Here is a 20,437-nt window from a genome sequence, read left to right on the forward strand (position 1 = left end):
AACCTACAAAATAAAAGTGAAGTTTTATCAATGTTTCTTGTCACTTATTTAATTAAAATGACAGTTATTAGTCTTAGCAAGAAATGTTACAATTTTAATTTTTTATCTCTGCCGCAAAAGAAGAGAAACGACGACTCTCAAGTCTTATTGAAATTTGACATTCACGATTTGACGTATATGTTTTGGTATATTAGAATTTAGGAGATAAATTTCAATCCACAATTTTGTGATTAAGAATAAGACCCTAATTCATATTAAAGAATATTAGACATGAAGGTTAATCCTGAGAAAATAACCTTGCAAATCGACCAAGGTATTATTGAAAGCGAGGAGAGAAGATGGGGCTTATCACTGCGTGAAGTTTATAAACATGGTCTAGCATTTTATAAAGGTAAAGACAGTTTTCACTGTATTTGATCTTAAATAATTTGTGATTCTATTTTGATGCAGCATCAATGTGAAGAATTATAGTAGTGGAAAATTACAAATACTCAATGTTTTCTTTCCTTTTCTAAATAAAATATTGCGTTTTTTTTGGTATATAAATAAGTGTTCAAGGCATAAGTTAAAAAAATAGCATTAACTAATTGTGATGGAAGTAACATTCAGCCTCAATTTTTAAGAATTTCATTAGTATTCAGACTATTAATAATTATTTATGTAAAGCAACCAAAAATTTAAAAACTTACTGACTGCTGCAAATTAAAATATCTTCTGTTTCCAGATTATGATACCTTGAAACTATGATTCAATTAAACTTGCATTACATAAATATCAAATATTTTTTAACATATTTCACTACAGCTAATAAAATAGAAATTGTTCATAATTTTGTCCAATTGTACTTACTCTTCTGTAATGTATATTTTATTTACTAGTTTAGTTAGAAAGAAGTATTTTACATTTTTGTGAGATTATGCCTCATATAGCACACAAAAGAAATTTTTAATTTATTTTATTATTTTCAGAAGACCTGTATTAAGATTCTTAAACTTATTTCATGGATTTTATAGGATTATAGAGCTTTTATCTTGATTTAATAATAGCAAAAGATGAATTTACTTGTTCATGAAATTCTATAATGTAATTTTTTAATATTTAGTTTTAGAGATGTATTTATTCTAAATAAAAACAATGCATTGTTCCCATAAAATTATATGATAGAATACTTAAACAAATGGTCAATCAGTATTCAGGCTAAATATATAATATAAATGTATTTTCAATTCTAGAAGAATAATATTATAATATCATTATATATCTATAAATAGTGGTCCACCTTGGCTTCGCCATTATACATATATAGCCTATAGCCTTCCTCATATCTAACACTGAAAGAATTTTTCAAATTGGACCAGTAGTTTCTGAGATTAGTGCATTCAAACTCTTCAGCTTTATACTATTACATTACAGATTAAATTTAAAGACACAAAAGGTTTAAAAGACAAAAAAAGATCCTTTTATTATTTTCTTATGATTTGGATGTTTTTCTGGAGGGATAAGGAGGTTGGCATTGGTTAAGCTTTTCTTGAGTTTAAGGACTATCAATGCATTTCGCATTTCATTTATATTAGTTGATGAGCAACTTCAAACTAAAAAACAGACATTTTTAATAAAATTATTGAGAATAAATAATTTTCAGAATTATAAATGTTCCAATTAAGCTTAATTAATTTAAATATGTTTTTTTAGATAAAGAGGGCAAGGCAATGCACTTAAGTTATGAAGATAGGTTAAAATTAGTGGCATATACACAACAAGCAGCTCATGGGCCATTGGATGTTAATTCTGCTCCACCATTGGGAGTTCTGGATGTTATTGGAAGAGACAGGAGGGCAGCATGGCAGGCCCTTGGGCAGACGTCACAAATACAGGCTATGGCTGGATTTGTACATACAATAGACAGGTTTAATTAATTGCATTCACATTATAGCAATATATAGATTCTGTGACCAATTTTTAAAATATGTTTTCTGAATATTTCAATATTACAATATGGATAACATCATACAAAGTCAATATAAGTAATATTATGGTTGTGAATTAGAATATGATGGTATGAATGTTAGTGTTATTTACTTAAGTATAATTTATAGATTGATTGAATTTTTTTCATAGGTTATGTCCCTTATTTAGACCATACATTGAAGCAATTCAAAAAGACCTTGAAGACAAAAAACAACAAGAGTAAGTTCTATACTGTTAATAATTGCCTATTATTATGCGGGTTTTAGATTTCTGTAATGCCTTTTCCTTTATTTTTAGGTTAAAAAAGGAGCAAGATGAGAAAAGTCATGTAGAACTAGAAAATAGGATAATGCTTGAGGAACAAAAACAAACAAAAACTAAGCTTACAGAGGAGCAGCAAGTGTTAGTGAATGTGCTATCTACTTTATTCTGGAGATCCATATCCTTTTCCTTACCCTTCCCAGTCCTTTCCTTTATTCCTCTCGTCAATTCTTTCTTAATCCAAAGTCGGCAATACTTTTGTACAGGTCTAAGGTCTGCAATCGACCTTACGCCTCTCAAGTGTCCACGGGCGGTGGCAGCGCTTACCATCAGGCGACCTCCATTGCCGACAATTACATATAAAAATTTTATTCAAATAACTATTATTTACCTCATTATAACTTATATATATATATATATGTACTTGTATGGATTAAATTTGTACATAGATATATTTACAGCAGTTTTAGTAGTTAAGCTGTATTCAAAATTATCTGGGCTCTTGTAACAGCAAATTGCTAATATCAATGACATGATTTTTCATTAAAGTGCGGGATGAAAAATAATTCAGCTGCACCTTTGTGTTTTGCAAAAACAATGACATATTTTTAATGAAACATGACTATTTATAATTTTTTTTATTTTATTTGCATTCTGTCACAGACAATAATAATAAAATACAAAACCTTAAGGAAAATACATAAACACATTTTGAAACATGTTTTTCTTTCAGGCAAAGGATAAAAGATGCGCTCAACGCGCAGTCTTACGACCAATTTTTGCAATACGCGCAACAACAATTTCCAGGCAATTTCGACCAACAAGCCGTACTGATTCGCCAATTGCAGGACCAGCATTATCAGCAGTATATACAACAGTTGGCTGTTGATGAACGATTAGCGAATTCTAATATAAATTGCAATGAAGATATAGAGAAAGAAAACATTGATGTTACGAAGGATTGTAACTCCAACGATACTGAAAATATTCTGGATAATAAGTACATGTACATTTTTGGATATTGAAAATTTTAAATTTTCGTATATGGAAATGGGTAATAAAATGTTATAATACTTTTTTTCAGATCGATACAAACATCGGAGAAAGCTGAAGTGAGCGACTATAATGAAGAATCAAGAGAAGATGAAGGTGAATCTGAAATCGATGGTATGTCCACTCATAAATAAAAAAAACATGACATTTCAGTAATTATTTTAACAGTGGCCTTTTTTTCAGCTTGAAATTTTTCTTTGTCACTGGCGATTTATGATCTGTTCTAGTTTTAAATATATAATGGATAATATACATTTTCTCTTACCAGATGGTTTACCACCCGTAGAAGAAGCTCGTATGTGGACTCGCAGTGAGGTGGAAGAGTTCAAGGAATCGGCCCGTGCCCACGGCGGCATGTTGACTGTTGGCCACGGCGAGACGGTCACGGTCAGGGTGCCCACGCACCAACGAGCCAGGTCCATATGCTGGGAGTTTGCAACTGACCACTATGATATAGGTACGCTGTTGCTATTTCTTATTTAATAGTAGCTGCACGCCCCGGCTCCGCTCGGGTAGTGATTTATCGTAATTGAAATAATATAAACTATCCCATCTTGTAAGTTCGATCAAACTGCAGATGGTATGGTGCATTTCATAAAAACAAGTCCGAAGTTTTAAAAGAGAAAAAGATACTGTAAACCGTAAATAAGCGGTACATAAAATACTTATAGTATTAACTTATTTCATCTTAGTGATTCAAAAAATTGTCGAACCATACGTTTCCTTTTTACACGCTTTTTAGCTTCACCTGTATGTTTGTTTGTAACCGACTTCTTTGGGCGCGATTTTGACCCACTTTAAACGGCCAGATTTCGTTCAAACTTTGTAGATTTATTGAGGACCGATGACAATACACTAATTTGATAAAATTATTCCATTTTTCAATTTGCAAAATATGATAAAAGCGTGTTTTTTAGTTTTTTTAAACTATTATGATATATTATTCTGGAGGATTTTGCATGCGTGAGTAAAATAATATACGGTACCGCGATGCTTTCTCTTATTCTAACCGAGGGGACGTTGGAAGCGTGACATTTTATGCTGGAACAAAGAAAGAATAGATTACATATTATAAGCGTAAATACTTTTTAGGCTTTGGTCTGCACTTTGAATGGAGCAAATCTCCCACAACTGAGGTGACTGTACACGTCTCCGAATCCGATGATGACGAGGATGGTGATGATGATGACTATGGTGATGAAGGTAATTATAGATCAGTAAATAATTATTAAAAAAAGAAATTCGGAATAGGTCGCAGTCATTGCCCTTAGTGTATATCTAGTCAAATTACCAACATTATAGTTGAACATGCAATATTTCACTTTAAATAGTTTTTCAGCGACGTTCATGAAAATAAATTACATGAATTACCTTTAAAATGGAGATAAAATGCTAGTCATAATTCATTCATTTGTTGTGAGTGTAAAATGAGTTCTTATTTTTACTTTTAATAGAAGATGACCAATAACTGAGGCCCGTATCCTTTTCCTTTCCTTCTCAGTCCTCTTCTTTTTCCCCCTATCAATCTTTTCCTTAGCCCTTACATCCCTCTCTCATAGGCAATCCAACAGGTCGTTATTTATAAATTAAATAGAAAAAAATTATATTCAATAAAATATGATTCTCTCATTAAATCAATATTCATTCATTATTTTGATTACAGAGTATACAATCCGTGGGACAGATCCAGAGATGGGTGCGGATAAAACAGTTTTGACGAACTCAAGGCCACTAGTTAGTCTAGTAGTGCCGATATACAGACGTGATTGTCACACTGAGGTATGTACATGAGTTTTTCTTGAGTTTTAAATGACATACTACATTTCTAATTAACATACTTACTAATCGTAATTTTTTCTGGAGTATGCACGCCTCGGCACGAATTGACAACGGTTTTTTTCTTTCATCGTCTTATAAAAAACGAAATGTTGTCAATTTGGCCAGCTCACACCAGGAAAAGTACTACACCCCCACAGAAGATTGGCGTGAAATAGTAGCATGCGAATGCTACTATATCTCGTTCCATTAGTGGGGATGCCGGATGCCCTATTTTTCTCCTTACTCTTTTCTACTTTCTTCCCTCCATCAATCCTTTTCTTAGTTCTTACCCACTGAAGCAAAGTAGTCTTTATAGTCTTAAGAAGAAAGCAGTCTTATTTTATACTGGCCTTTACCCGCGGCTTAGAACGTGTAGTACGTGTGTAATTCGGAGTAGTTCATACATATAGCTTCCTCTTGAACCACTCTATCGATTTAAAAAAGAACTGCATAAAAAATATTTTTTTAAAGATCTAAGCATACATACATACAGACGCGGGAAACGACTTTGCTCTATACAATGTAGTGATTATTGTTTTTTGCTTAGTTTCGGTCGACATGTTAAAAATGTCTATACCATTAATAAATAATATTTTTAAGGTGTATGCTGGTTCTCACACGTATCCCGGCGAAGGCGTCTATTTACTTAAGTTCGATAATACGTACAGTCTATGGCGATCGAAAACTTTATATTATAAAGTTTACTATATCCAATAAATTATAACACTGCTAACAACTAGTATTCAATGTTGTTGTTATAAAATTTATTCAAGTGAAATGAATGTAAATAAAATTTTATTTCTTCTCAAATGCAACTCAAATTCAGCTACATTCCGTTGAAACTAAGTGCAGCATTTAATAACCTATAAAGAGATACCGTAGTAGCTCAGTTTGAGTATTATTTGAGAATTTGGATATATTATGCAATAGATATATTATATGTGTAGTAAATTATTAATATCTTATAATGCCATCTATAACTGATTATAATTTATTTAATAGGAGATTTCTCTCAATAATATTAATAACTCTTATAGCGCCGAATTATATTGTCACAATTGTTTGTGTGTTTAAACATTGATTAAAATCATGACATAGGTAAGCATGACATAAAATGGATGTATAAATTGTATTACTGTCTAAATAAGAAATGTCTATTATAATTGAGGCTCTTGCCCAATAAAATATTTATGGATAAACTTGTTTTTATTTTGATCATATAACTGATGATGTTGCATTTGCTGTTTTGATGTGTAAAAAACAATGTATTGATATTTTAGATTGTATTTGTGTTAGTTTTAATTATTTTAAAATGTAATGTATATATTTATAAAGGTTTGGAAAAGTAAACTTGAATCCTATTTTTTCTAAAAAACAGTTCTTTATTCGAGGTACATTAGGCCATAGCAACTCTATTTGTGTCCATATAAATGCCATAGTTATATAAACAATTAAATATGTTAAGAAACTATGTTACAAGTAACCTTACGTCGTTTGTTTTTTTAAAGTCACCTTTATAAATAATTTATAGATATCTTTTATATAGCATACCTGTATCTATTTAACATAGCAATTGTTTTGTTGATATATTTTACATTTGTAAGTGTAGTTTAAGTCCATACTAGAGGAATTAAATGTCTATTATGCATTTGTTACGATTATAGTATTACACATTAGAATTATTTTAATTATTTATAGTTTCTCTATTCACTGTATTCTATCATTATTAAGTTGATAAAATTAATATATTGTTATTCTTTTTACATTTTCGTGCTGTGAAACATTATTATGATCTAAGATTTGTACTTAAATGCCCTCATGCCTTTGTATTGGAAGATATTATTTATTTAATAATTATTTAAAACATTTCAATTTCTGAATAAAAATAACGTAAGACAAGAAATATAATCTAAACTAGATCGTTATAAACTATATATGTACTTTCTTACTAGTCTATATCCTAATGAAGTTGAAGAGTTCGTATGTTTGTTTAAACGCGCTAATCTTAAGATCTTCTGGATCGATTGAAAACTTATTTCACCGTTGTATATGTACGTGATTCCTGAGTTCGTGACGTTATGCAATATAAATATGTACCATGGAGCCGAGCGGATCGCTAGTTATTTATGAATAATTGGAAATGCACGCAATTAAATAAACGTACCTATTTATTAACTTTTGTTTTTATTTCATGAACACCCTATGAATAAGAATTTGTATAAGATAATAAAAAACTATATATATAAAATGTAGTTATATAATTAAATATTTTTGTTAATGTATACAAAAACATTGTACAAATGGGTATAGTAAAAAAACCGGCTAAACATGTTCCTTTCTAAAACTTAATTTGCATTTTGTTAATCAGTTAGAGATATCTTATACAAAATAATGGATATGGTAACATTCTAAAATTAAAAAAATTCAACCGTCAGATGCCAGTGTTCTGTCAGGCGTCAGCCGTGTCAGCTGTGAGTCGACTTGACTCTTGGGGCTATTTGGTTGTGTGAGATATGACAGGGATTTGACAGCAATGTTTTTGTTTTTATTTAACTGAAAATTTAAAATTTTATTTCACAATGCTGCAAAATTTGATTTTTAAAGGTTTTGACGTGAAAATAACAAGTAGAACAACAAAATTCTTTCGCAAAGTACCAGTTCACTCTCGACCTTGTAAGCACTGTGGATCCAGGTTATATTCTAGTTCTAGTCACAAATTTGCAGTGTTACCGAATAATTATGAAAGAACGTTGTGTAGTAAAAATAACATTTATATTTTAAAAACAAGATGTTATACAAGCCAAGTAGATGCTCAGAAAAAAAACGCCCAGATTGAGACAGTAAAAGATAAAACTGTTATTACTACCAATGTGAAGTTAAAGCCTTCGGAATTGAAGAGATTGTTTGGTTTAGCTGCACCTGAAAAATGGACTCTGACTGGTAATACTGTCTTTTTACTATACTATCATGATATGCTATTAAACCTTCAAAACTTTGCATAGTTGCAAATTTATAAGTAAAATTACTGGTTATGTTAATCACTTTAAACCAGTCATTTCTTTACTCAATAAAGAGCATTGCTTATATTTTAATATGTAATAAAATAAAGATCCCAAAGTCACTCAATTGAATAATTGAATATTATATATATTTACACACACACTCTATATGCATGTATGTGTAAATTTTGTAAATTTGATAATTTTTCTTAGGAGCATTTTTTAGGTATGTATTGAAATTTTGTTTAAATTTTAATTCCTATGTTTATAATAAGTAAGATTACAGACTGTTTGTGAGAGATAACAGAAATAATTTAATTATTTTAAAATTTCCAGGTGCGATTGGTTTTCTTGTTGTATCTTCAAGTGTTACAATGGCAGTTCCATTTTCCCTTGGAAAAGTGTTAGATATAATTTACGACACAACTAGTGATTTAGGAGCTGCACGAGAAAAACTTGATTCTCTATGTCTGATACTATGTGGGGTATTCCTTTTGGGAGGATTATGCAATTTTGGAAGAGTGTACTTGATGTCCATATCGGGTAAACAATGGTATATTTATAAGCTTTGATGAGAATAGCTTTTCCCTTAACTATATCATCATACCCAACATGTTATCATTAAAAACAATATAGAAAATTACTTTTTATTCAGTTTTATGTGACTTATAAAGAATACCTATCTTGTAAAAAATTTTTAGGTATATTGTTTTTAGTAACAACTTATAGTGCAAGATCAGATAGGTATCAATATTATATCAATTACTCATTATGCTTAATGTTTAATGTTTATAATTGCTGTATAATAACTTAAAAGTCAAGTAACATTCTGATTGAATAACCAAAATGAGAATTGTGTGTCTACAAGTATATAGATTGCAGGTGCTTATTAATGATTGTTATCAAAACATTTATCCAATGTTTATTCAATGGACGGGTATAAAAAAAATATTTTTAATTAATGACATGAAATCGCAAATATATTAAAAGTTTGCAATTATATTTATAGCTGTGAAAAACAGTTCTAATCAGCGATCAAAGCTCACTTTAGCAAAAAATATATATATATATATTTTATCAATATTCTGTTATCATGAACAAAATTTAATCAAGTCTACATAATAGATCTATTATCTTCAACTCTATTTATCTGGGTTAACCTTGTTATCACTGTATTTTACCTAACAATATAAATATCTTTAAATTAACTTCAAGGGGTTGAATATCATGTTTTTAAGAAAAAGTCTGCAATACTTATACAATCAAATATGCTACTGCATGCACACCAATTTATTATCTTTATTTTATGATGATAATTTCATATCTATTTAACAAATTTTTCACATGACCTTTGGAGTTACAATAAATTAAAATAATTAATAATAATAGTCAATTAATATTTTGCTGAAGGTCATTAAAATAGCAGATTTAGAATTTTGAATAAAATTCGTCTTATGTGTACATTGGTTTAAATGTTTACTATTCTGCTGCCTTTAATAAAAGTGCTTTACGGCTTGACCAATAAAAAATGTTCCCATTTTTATTCCATAGTATATATATACATCCATTTCAGGTCAAAGAATGACACAGTCGCTTCGTAAACAAGTTTTTGCCGCTATATTGCGACAGGAACCGCAATGGTTCGGCAAAAATTCTACAGGTGAATTAGTTAATAGATTATCTGCAGATACTCAGTTAGTGGGACGTAACTTGAGTCAAAATGTTAGCGATGGATTGAGGTCGTTGTTTATGGTTGGTGCCGGGACTGGTATGATGGTAAATGTTTTATTTTTAATATACAAACATGAAACGAAAAAACGTATGAAAGAAACATATGAACACAAAAAAGACAGTAAAATACCTAAATACCTTAATCAAAGTTAGTTTAGTTGTTAAGTTTTGTGACGAAACAAAAAGTTTTAGTTTTATAGCAATAAATTAATGAAAAAAAAAAACATTTTTGAAGACTTTAAAACATAGAAAAAAACCTTATTGTATCCTGTTCCTGTGTTTTACGTTTTATTATGGCATTGCCTTGGACCATTTAGCAACCAAATTTTATCTACTCATTTGGTTAAAAAAAAATTAATGTAATACCAGTTGTTGATATGTATCTAATATTTGTGAATATTGTTTTGTAGTTCTATATGTCGCCGTCATTAGCCCTAATAGGACTTCTGGTTGTACCACCAGTGTCAATGCTAGCCGTAATATATGGACGATTTGTTAGAAGTATAACAAGACAAATGCAGGATTCATTAGCTGAAACTAGTGAGGTGAGTTATAGAAAGTATCCTTTACTTTATCCTACCGTTTTTACTTTACTTATTCTTCAAAACACATACAAATCTGTTTATAGAAAACAAATATATACTGTTATTAAAGTGTGATAAATAGATTTTCTTAGAAATGTAAGCTTTCGATGTGTGTAGGAAACCTCAATAAATTAAATATGTTTCTGATGTTACTATTACAGTTAGCTGAAGAGAAAATATCGAACATAAAAACAGTGAAAGCATTTAGTAAAGAACAAAAGGAATGTGAATCATACGGACAAAGGATTGAAAATTTGTTGAGATTAGCCTATAAGGAGTCTTTAGCTGTTGGCAGTTTCTATGGTTTGGTATGAAATTGAGTTTGTGTAGTATAGATGTATAGTTTATGTAATTTAGTAAAGTTGGGTATTACATAAAGTGAAGGATTTCATTTCTTCATATATATTTTATTTATATTTTCAGACAGGTCTGTCTGGCAATACAATAATAATTTTAGTACTCTACTATGGAGGTGGCATGGTGGCGACGGAACAATTGACAGTTGGCAATCTTACATCCTTTCTGCTTTATGCGGCCTATGTTGGCATCAGTATTGGTGGCTTGAGCAGTTTTTATACGGAAATGAATAAAGGTATTGGAGCCGCTACGAGACTTTGGCAGATTATCGATAGGGAACCAAAAATACCTGTATCTGGTAAGTTTCAAACTTAAATAGTCGATTCTATGATTTTTTTATTAAGTCCAAATGGATTATTAATTCATTATGAAATGAAGTATATATGTTTTTCGATATATTTAACTCTTATTTGAATATTTTTTGTCAGCAGTGTTACAGAATTACCGTAATTTTTTTTGTCATGTCACAGGTGGCCTAAGACCAGTAGAACGGCCTAGAGGCGAGATCCTCCTAGAGAACATAAACTTTTCTTATGGCGGGCAGCCGATGATCAAGGGATTGAACTTACATCTATTGCCTGGAAAGTCTGTGGCTTTAGTCGGGAGGTCCGGTTGTGGGAAGAGTACGATAGCATCTCTTATTTTGAGGTTATATGATCCGGAGCAAGGCAGGATATTATTGGATGGTGTGGATATAAGGAAACTCGATCCTGTTTGGTTGAGGAGCCATATTGGTTTTGTTAGTCAGGTAATTGGTTCATTCATTCATTAATTGTGTTTTATATGTAAAAAATTTCTTCTTCTTCTTATAATATGTTTACTAGTCTAATTGCTTTGTGATTATTTCATTATTGTCAAAAGGGTTTATGCAATTATGTTAGGAATGTGAAAAATGCTATTAAAAATAATAGGACATAGTGTAATAGTAATTGTCGTCATAATAAACCTCATATATTTATTAGTGTTATTATTCTTAAGGTTATGTTGTGTGTAAAAAATGTATGGTGTTGTATCTAACAGGAGCCGGTTTTATTTACTGGATCAATAAAAGAAAACATTCTCTATGGCCTTGTTAATGATGAAGAAGTGGAGGAAGAAAACAAGGTAAATTTATATATATTAACTAATTAACTTTTAATTATATTAATTAATCTATTAAAAAAAGCCCAACAAAATCTGTTGCGTAATTATAAAGATCTAAGCATACAGAACCCGGAAAGTGACTTTTTTATACTTTGTAATGATATTGTGTATATTCCTTTTCCTTATTTGGTACAATATTTTCAAGTGTTTATTTTTAGTTACAAATCATAAAAACAACACTTACTACTTCTTCATAACTTTTTTGCAACTTCGCTCACGTCGTTCGTTCGTCACGAAATCCCGGGGATTTCCCTTCATTTCTCCTTATAGTTTCCGTTCAAGTATTCCGTATCCAGAATAAAATCAACCCTGTGTCTTATCTCGGGTCTCAAACTATCTCTCTACCAAACTTCATCCAAATCACTAGAAGAGTGAAGAAGAGTCGGACGAGATAGGTAGTTAGAGTGAAGAAGAGACGGACAGACAGTGTTATTTTGTTATTTAGCAAGGATTTCAATGATTTTGCCCAGGAGCCAGCGTGGCTAGTGGCGGCTCGCGCTGCCCAGCTGCAGGAGCTGGCCAGCCTCAGCAGCGACGGGTGGGCGCGGCAAGTGGGCGCCGGCGGCTCCGAGCTCAGCGGCGGACAGAAGCAGCGGGTCGCTATAGCGAGGGCTATCGTTAAGGTGAGCGCGCGATACGTGAACGCGCGGAACGATCGATGATATAACATTTATTTAAACAGTTGGCGGTCTTATCGCTATATAGCTATATCTTTGAACATGTGCGCATGAGTGCGCAGAGTAGAAACAACAAGCTGTTATATAGACTAAAACGTTTCTCGATAAATTGCCAAGCACTTAAAGAATTCCTCAAATTTGACTCGAAAGAAAACAAACACACTAAAAATCTATTCAGCTTTATAATAGTATAGATTCGATCCTGAGGCGGAATTTAGCATTTACGAAGAAAACTTTACAATGTATTTTATGTATGTCATAAATAAATTTTGGATTATACGTTTTAACAAATGAACGTTTTATTTGAAATGGAACAATGCAAAAGATTTTCTCAATTCGTTCATCGGTAGATAGCGAAACATATTCCTGAGAGTTGTAGGCTGTATGCTCGTTTGATCTTGGGTCAAACTGAATACAGAAACGAATTCATTTAAATCTGTTCCTATTTTTTTTTTAATACTAAAAATGTTCGCTCAGATATTATGTTAAAACTTACATCACATGCAAAGTCCAACGTATGATTATATCATTTGTTTCACTATAATTGCTATACGTTCTTATATCTTTTATCTCATTTAAATATACTGAGTCAAAACAATGTACCGTAAAAATTTACTCTAAGCTGTTTACGTTATCAACGTCAGACATTTTGTAGTTCACGTGAAGAGGGTCAAGGATTTAGTACGAGATAACTATCGTTGGATTTCAATTCATATTAATATATCACAAACGTAAATATGTCTAGTATGATAAAAATAAGACATTTATTATTAACTTGTTATATTATTACAGTATTCAGCATTTTTATTCGTATGTCATTGCAATAGTATTTAAAAAAATCATTAATTTACATTTTTTTTTCTTTTCAGAATCCAAAAATCCTCATACTCGACGAAGCTACCTCAGCCCTAGATACATATTCAGAATATTTAGTAGACAAAGCTTTAAAGGAGATTAGCAGAGAGCGAACAGTTTTGACAATTGCGCATAGACTAAGCACGATACAGTCGGCGGACGAAGTCGCGGTAATTGGCAATGGTGTGATAATCGAAAAAGGACCATATAAAGAATTAATCGAGAAACCGAACGGGTACTTCCGAGAGCTCATCACACACCAAACTTTCTCCCAACCGAAGAGTTCCGAAAAGGATAAAAATAAATGTTAAATGATGGATCATGAATAATGGAATTTTGGGTTTGACGGTGAACTAATAGTGGCTGGATTAGTATTTGAGTTTTGAATATCAGTTTTGACAAATAAATTCTATGAATTAGTTTTGGAAAAAGAATTTTGTGAATGTCGATGAAAAATAAGTCTTCCTGAAATTTTATTAAAGTCATTTTTATAGTTCACCTTCAAAATTGTATCCTGGTTATAGGTCGTGTTTAAGATTGATGATGCAATTTGATTAATGCCTTTAAAATATAGCTATTGCTGAGTTACAAAAAAATAATAAAAGCAAATGTAAAGTATTTTTCTAGAGTCACAATAAAATATGATGCTATTTTATTATATAACTTAGTTTAAAATTATTTGTTGATGCTAAGTAGTCAATGATTCAGTTAAGTTTATACAGAAATATATTGGTTTTATGAAACATAACATATGGTAGATGTTATAAATATTATATACTGTATATTATTATATTTATAATTATAAATCTTGTAAAAAATGTAAGAAAAAATTTATTTGCTTAACAAGTACAGTATCACATTTTTTTCTGTTCCTCGGTCACATCGAACGTCTAACGATCACATCACTGCCATATTTTCACATTTTTGTATGATATTTAAAACCTTATTTCTTAACAACTTTATAGCACTGGTGAAAGTAATTTATTTTCTTATATCTTGTTTATCTATGGTTACGTCAAGGATGTACATTAATATATCTACATCTAATTATTTATCTCTGTTTATATTTTTCGGTGACGAGCTTAAATTATAAGTAAAGGTATCGTTTTAGGTGTCTATTTTGTTATGTTATTGCAAATGACAAAGTGCATTCAAATACGTCGTTTGACATTGCTTGAGTAAACTGCCTTAATGGAAGAATGATTGTATGGGATGCACTAATAAACTACAAGTTGAACTTTGGAACAAAGGTTTTATATTGTTTTTTGTTGTTATTTTATCTTGTGATGTGGGTGGCAAGTGACATTTTGTGTATGTAAAATTTAAACGAATTATGTACAAATTTATTAAATAGTATAGATATAACGGGTAATGGTTAAAATATAAATTAATTGGATGAAATAAAAAGCTATTGTTATTTTTTGAATAATTTTAATATTCCTTATTATTTAAGACTTATGACTATGAATAGCATGAATTAATATTTATTTGACGAGGATTTTACTTGACAAATGTAAAGATGCAATTTTAATTACAAAAATTACAAGTAGGCCGTAGACAAAATTATTATACTTATAATTATAATTAGATTATGAAAATTGAAGGAAATTATTTTGAGATATATATACGTTTGTATAATATAAAGTTATTTCATGTAAATGTTAATAGTCACATCTACAGAATAATTTAAAGTTTAATATAAAAGAACTTGAAAATTGAAAGAAAACGCAAAAGATTAAAAAGGGAAGGTTAGCAAATATTTGGTATTGAAATGCAATGATTGATAACTTGTATATTTCCTTATTTTTTTATTTTTTTCAGGTCACAATCCAATTTGTGCCTGCGATAGTACCGTAAGTGTTTTAAAGAAAGCATTATTTACTAATAAGACTCATTCATTGAGTATATTACGCTTAGATAACAATACTAACACAACGAAATAAAGTACGAGCAATTATGATGATTAGATGATAAAGCTGTTGGATGACCTTACAATGATTGATACTGAGTTAATTACTAGCTAGCCCTAGTTGTTGCATGTCTACTTATTTTATAATTCGATATTGCTATTTTGAATACAATGCAATTTATCTAGCGCAATACCTTATATTTATTTTAAGATATATATAATGGTAATTATTATTATTTTTTTTATCATTGAATCGCATTTAATTAATCTGACGTCGCATCGCATTGAAAGTACTAAATCAATGTGACGTCTCTATGATCATTCACTTGAAGGAAAATATACTTTATAATTACTAATTAATATATTGGAACAATTACATTTGTAATAAAATACATGGTGAGTAAGTAGGTATATAAGCTATTGACAAGTATTGTTATATCTCATACCTGTACTCACTGTACAAAATGACAACCTTAACAGGCGGTGCTTCATATCATATGCATTTATTTAAATAGTAATAAAATAGTAAAGTGGACCTTGCCCTATGAGAGGCAAACGTCAGTCGTCATAGTCCGACTCACGCGCCAACACTATAACAGCAGCTAGGCGAGCAACATTCACGCGTTGTTCCTTCGCGGATAAACATACCGCGAAATGTCTTCTTTGAAAATTTTGCGCGGGAAAATTGCGCGCCAAATACTAAAGAATTTTACATCTCAAAATGATAGTTGCCACATTAAAGCAAATCATATAGTGAAAAATTTATCAAGGTGTTTGGCTACACAGACTGCACCTGTTTTGAAAAATAATGCCTTAACTTCTCTCTATGGAGAAATTGAAGTGGGTAATGAAACCTTGCCTGAATTTGTTTTTAGGGATTTTGAACTATGGCCGGATATGCCTTGCGTGGTGAGTAAAAATAATATTCCATTTGCATGACGTATATATATAATGGACAGCTAATAAATATAGGAATATTTAGGAATATATTGTCATTAAAAATTTTAAATATTTGCAATACTTTAGAAACCTATAACATATTTAATTTTCAAATGTAAATTAACCAATTCACACAGTAAGCAAAACGGTGCGAAAGTTAAAACAATAAAGTAAGTAATAAGCCAAGTTTCTAATGAATAGCAAAACTATGCATAAACTATATGTATACTATACTTATATAAAAAAAATATCTTCAATTACCTACTTTATTAATTATTGTTTTGTGCAGTTAGTTGCTGACAGTACAAAGATCAACATACAATGCCTATTTCAACGCGTGTGTTGTGATCTTCGGAATTAAAAATACTTTTCATTGAACTTTGAGGTTCAAAAGTCTAAAACAAAAGGAATGATCAATGACGTGTTTTTAATTACAAAAATAAAACTATGCCAACGTTAATAAGGAGTAAAATTAATATAACAAGTATAGCGTGACGATTTAAAAGAAAGGGTAAACTTTGATCTTTGAAACTTGTATATAAATAAACTTCAATGATGCCGTCCTCATAGATTTCATGTGCCAAAACTCTCGCGAGTTCGAAATACGTTCATGCTTGCGGTTGTTTATTTCTATGACATAAAAAAGAGATATTTAGGGTATTTAAAAATTATTTACATCCGTCTTAATATTTCAATTCTATAACAATATTCAATATAAGAAAACAACCCCTTTCCCTACCAATTTTACTTTAAGATTATTGTTAGATTAAATAAATATGTACAATAGGGTATATTGAGAAAATTCTATGCATCTCGTTAACTATTAATAACATATATTTTATTATCAATGAGTAATTAAATAACTAATCTAATTTGATATAAAGATCATATCTAAAATAGTGTGAGCAATCGAGTAAAGTGTGCTTACAGTTAATAAATATAGCGTTCCTTTTTACACTAGAGTCCAATAAATTTTATAAAAAAAGTCGTTGTTATTTATTTTAAAATAAGTAGGTACTAGAACTATGCTTAGATCATGTTAGATGACTCCCTTACAATTACAATAATATAATTTTATGACTATATCTACCAATTTGTAAGATATGGATCTCTTCATAATTTTAAATGCGAATGTTTCAAATCCTTCATATCTGTCTCTACTTCAGGCCTAAACCACTGAACCTATTTGGATGAAATTTGTTACAGAAATACTTTGAGACTCGAGATAACACATAGGATAGTTTTATCCCTGAAATCCCACGGAAACGGGAACCATGCGGGGATCTTTTCTTTTCTTTTGACTACGCGGGCGAAGCCGCAGGAGGAAAGCCTGTATGAATATACCTAAGTTTTTATAAATATCGATATTATATGATTTTAACCGTGAAATCGTGATCATTAATATATTACGCAAGCAAAAACAAGAAACGGTGAACGTGTGCTAAACAAATACTTACTCATTACTTACCTAGTCCTGTAATCTCTTTGTTATCATTAATTATCTCTGCAGTTAGGTAAACTAGATGTTAATAAGTAGTTAAACGACGTACATATGTAAACATTCAATATGTTGAAACTTAAAATGTAGATCAATTTACCAAAGATTGAGCTACTTCTAAGATACAAAATTTGTAACTAGACTTGCTCGAGCTTGGACTTTGACCGCAACTACTTTTTATAACACACTTTATTTATGGCTATTATTTAGTAATATCATATAGACTACTATTTAATAATATTCCCTATGCATTACGCTTGCACTTTTGAAAATACCGAAACTCCTTTCAATAATTAAGTTAAATTTGTCTTTTTTTTTAGTTCTCTCTCTCATTTTAGTTCTCTTTTTTGTACAATACCTACATACTTTTCAATAAACTAATTTAAAAACAGTTCATGCTTTTAATATGCACCACTTAATTCGTCGCACTATTTGCAAAGATCGAGTATTTTAAATCTTAAAATATTTTGAAAGTAATAGGCATGCTTATAAATATAACTACTATTTACATAGCTTTATAATGTGCAATTTACTTTTTAATCTTATATGGCTAATGTTCAATGCCTCACACTTACGGAGTTCCACCACCATAAATGATAAAAATCGTAAGATATCGTCGCTTTAAATATATTCAACATCTAAATGCCAAAGATCCTGGTAACTCCATAATATACTCGCTTGCATTATTTACCCCTTAATATGGTTAAAGGAAATAAATGATGGAACACAAATCACAAACGATAAACTGTGCTATCGAGAATAAGTCGCAACTTAATATAAACACTTTTAAATTAATCACCTATATATGAGAGAGTTATCAATATTTCAGCATATTTTAATAGGTAAAGTAAACAAATATGGAATTTTTTCTTCAGACTTGCGGTGCGTCAGGCCGCTCTTACGAATATGGGATGATGAGATTGATGATAGAACGATGCGCTAACGCCCTCGCCGGCCATTTGAAGCTGGCATCTGGGGAGCGAATCGGTCTCATCCTACCCAACATACCGGAGTTCGTGGTACTTATACATGGAGCCATGAGAGCCGGCTTGGTGGTTACCTTTGCTAACCCTTTGTACACGCCTGGTGAGTAGATACAGGATTATTATGGGGTTGTCGGGTTGTTATGTTGGTTCAAAAATTTGCTCTGTCTACCTTTTTTTTTTGCTCATAGATTAGTGCCCAGTCCCATATGGTCCCATCCTTTGTTCTAACAATTGGAGGCAGTTTAGTTATTTGTTTAATAATTATTTATATTTAAACGCCATTACGCTTCTAATATAATTAATAAAAATAAAAATAAGTTTATTTCTCAACCATATGCACACATACAAACAAAACGTTTAAGTAATACTTACTAGTATTTTGAATATTGTCCTATAATGGTGGTCTTTAAAGATTAGCAGATTACTGTCTATATTAACTATCTAACTGTATCGTTCGTAATTTTACGCATAATTTAAGAGCAAGAGTGAGACGCGAGCGAATGCCTAGGACACCGAATTAGGTACATAATTATTTTTATACAAGTGAAAAGGCAATAAATAAAACTAAAAAGAAAAAAAACTATTTTAGCTTGAGAGGTTCGTTAGTTTACATAGTTTAAGCTTTTCGTGACAACAATACCGGTTAAAGAGCCATTATTGGTACAATTTTAAGGTAACGATTATAAAAGTCTGGATAGCATTGAATTACTTTCAAATATATACAAATAATACTATAATTTTTTTTCCCAATCGGAAATTAAAATTTTGTGATTTATTAATGCAGATGAAGTACGTCGCCAATTCGTGGATTGCAATGTGAAAGCGATTGCTACGATAGAAATGTTTATGCCCGTCGCGCTTGAAGTGAGCAAGGCTCTTAAAGATTACAAAGGCACCATCTGGGTGGGTGGAGACGACGATAAAACTAAAGGTAAGAGAACTTTTGAAATCGACTAGTTTTTATACTATTTGTTTTGTAACCTTACCTTCCTAATTGATAATATACTTATGCTTTTTATCAGGTGTTTATGGTCTTCGTTCCTTACTTATGGCGGATCACGAAGCAGATCTGCCAACAGTGAATGCGGACGATGTATGCTTAATACCATATTCCAGTGGCACCACTGGCCTTCCCAAAGGCGTGATGCTCACACACAAGAACCTGGTTAGCAACTTGAAGCAAGTACAAGTGGCAAAGTTCATGAAGTATGATGGGGAGAAAGGTATACATTTTTTATACCTGGTGCGGTCACCATGACGTCTTAAAGCAATATAATTTCCAGTGTAGGAAAGTGTTGGTGCTAGAAGATCTCTATAGAGCTCTGTCTGCTGGCATTAGTATTACTTTATGATGTCACGGTGAACCTTCTGAGCTTTCCTTGCTTTTCCTTCAGATATGTATTTTGGATGATCTGTTGAAAAAAATGAGTACAAAGTAATACTAAAGGGAGAATTTTTCAGAAGTCTAACGATACAGTTTTAGTTTTCATCAGTATCTGCCTAGTGACTCCTTCCAACGTTTTAAGACATTACTCATAGTTTCGGATTATGCAAAGCATGCCCAGCTGAAAAGTTCACTCTGTATACATACTTAGTCTGGCCATAAATACTGTTACACTTAATTATAAAAAAATATTACATTTGAATTTCGAATCTGTC

At 30.9% G+C, this 20,437-nt stretch overlaps 3 protein-coding genes across 5 annotated transcripts in view; all 3 read left to right on the forward strand.

Moving 5' to 3' along the window:
- Window positions 1-71: 71 nt before the first annotated feature.
- On the forward strand, window positions 72-7,264 carry LOC119832891 (Golgi resident protein GCP60). 2 transcript variants are annotated; one of them, XM_038356705.1, is made up of 10 exons: window positions 72-391; window positions 1,693-1,906; window positions 2,119-2,187; window positions 2,266-2,370; window positions 2,963-3,235; window positions 3,314-3,396; window positions 3,551-3,739; window positions 4,375-4,485; window positions 4,946-5,061; window positions 5,701-7,264. In XM_038356705.1, the coding sequence occupies exons 1-10, from the start codon at window positions 271-273 to the stop codon at window positions 5,815-5,817; spliced, it is 1,398 nt and encodes a 465-aa protein (XP_038212633.1). In that variant the 5' UTR covers window positions 72-270; the 3' UTR covers window positions 5,818-7,264. The 2 variants fall into 2 exon arrangements, with proteins under 2 accessions (XP_038212633.1, XP_038212634.1); XM_038356706.1 differs by having other exon boundaries at window positions 76-391; window positions 2,963-3,229.
- A 279-nt stretch (window positions 7,265-7,543) lies between these two features.
- Window positions 7,544-14,716, forward strand: LOC119832888 (ATP-binding cassette sub-family B member 10, mitochondrial). 2 transcript variants are annotated; one of them, XM_038356701.1, is made up of 10 exons: window positions 7,544-8,040; window positions 8,436-8,642; window positions 9,673-9,875; window positions 10,241-10,375; window positions 10,576-10,722; window positions 10,838-11,069; window positions 11,242-11,519; window positions 11,792-11,875; window positions 12,385-12,537; window positions 13,461-14,716. In XM_038356701.1, exons 1-10 carry the CDS (start codon window positions 7,680-7,682, stop codon window positions 13,755-13,757), a joined length of 2,097 nt encoding a protein of 698 aa, XP_038212629.1. In that variant the 5' UTR covers window positions 7,544-7,679; the 3' UTR covers window positions 13,758-14,716. The 2 variants fall into 2 exon arrangements, with proteins under 2 accessions (XP_038212629.1, XP_038212630.1); XM_038356702.1 differs by lacking the exon at window positions 7,544-8,040 and adding an exon at window positions 8,294-8,325.
- A 1,199-nt stretch (window positions 14,717-15,915) lies between these two features.
- LOC119832889 (probable 4-coumarate--CoA ligase 1) overlaps window positions 15,916-20,437 on the forward strand; it is an 8,584-nt gene continuing 4,062 nt past the window's right edge. The window contains exons 1-4 of the mRNA XM_038356703.1: window positions 15,916-16,264; window positions 18,668-18,878; window positions 19,563-19,709; window positions 19,801-20,001. Coding sequence (XP_038212631.1) covers window positions 16,010-16,264; window positions 18,668-18,878; window positions 19,563-19,709; window positions 19,801-20,001 — 814 coding nt within the window. The 5' untranslated portion in view covers window positions 15,916-16,009. The remainder of the gene's footprint in view (window positions 16,265-18,667; window positions 18,879-19,562; window positions 19,710-19,800; window positions 20,002-20,437) is intronic.

Source organism: Zerene cesonia, chromosome 16 (assembly GCF_012273895.1).
Source record: "Zerene cesonia ecotype Mississippi chromosome 16, Zerene_cesonia_1.1, whole genome shotgun sequence".
NCBI classification, from domain to species: Eukaryota; Metazoa; Arthropoda; class Insecta; order Lepidoptera; family Pieridae; genus Zerene; species Zerene cesonia.

Coding starts and splice junctions, on each gene's coding strand:
- LOC119832891 (XM_038356705.1), top strand. CDS start 271: ATGAAGGTTAATCCTGAGAAAATAACCTTGCAAATCGACCAAGGTATT. Junction 3,236..3,313: donor ATTCTGGATAATAAGTACAT/GTACATTTTTGG, acceptor ACTTTTTTTCAG/ATCGATACAAACATCGGAGA. Junction 3,740..4,374: donor AACTGACCACTATGATATAG/GTACGCTGTTGC, acceptor AATACTTTTTAG/GCTTTGGTCTGCACTTTGAA.
- LOC119832888 (XM_038356701.1), top strand. CDS start 7,680: ATGCTGCAAAATTTGATTTTTAAAGGTTTTGACGTGAAAATAACAAGT. Junction 9,876..10,240: donor GTGCCGGGACTGGTATGATG/GTAAATGTTTTA, acceptor ATTGTTTTGTAG/TTCTATATGTCGCCGTCATT. Junction 11,070..11,241: donor ACCAAAAATACCTGTATCTG/GTAAGTTTCAAA, acceptor GTCATGTCACAG/GTGGCCTAAGACCAGTAGAA.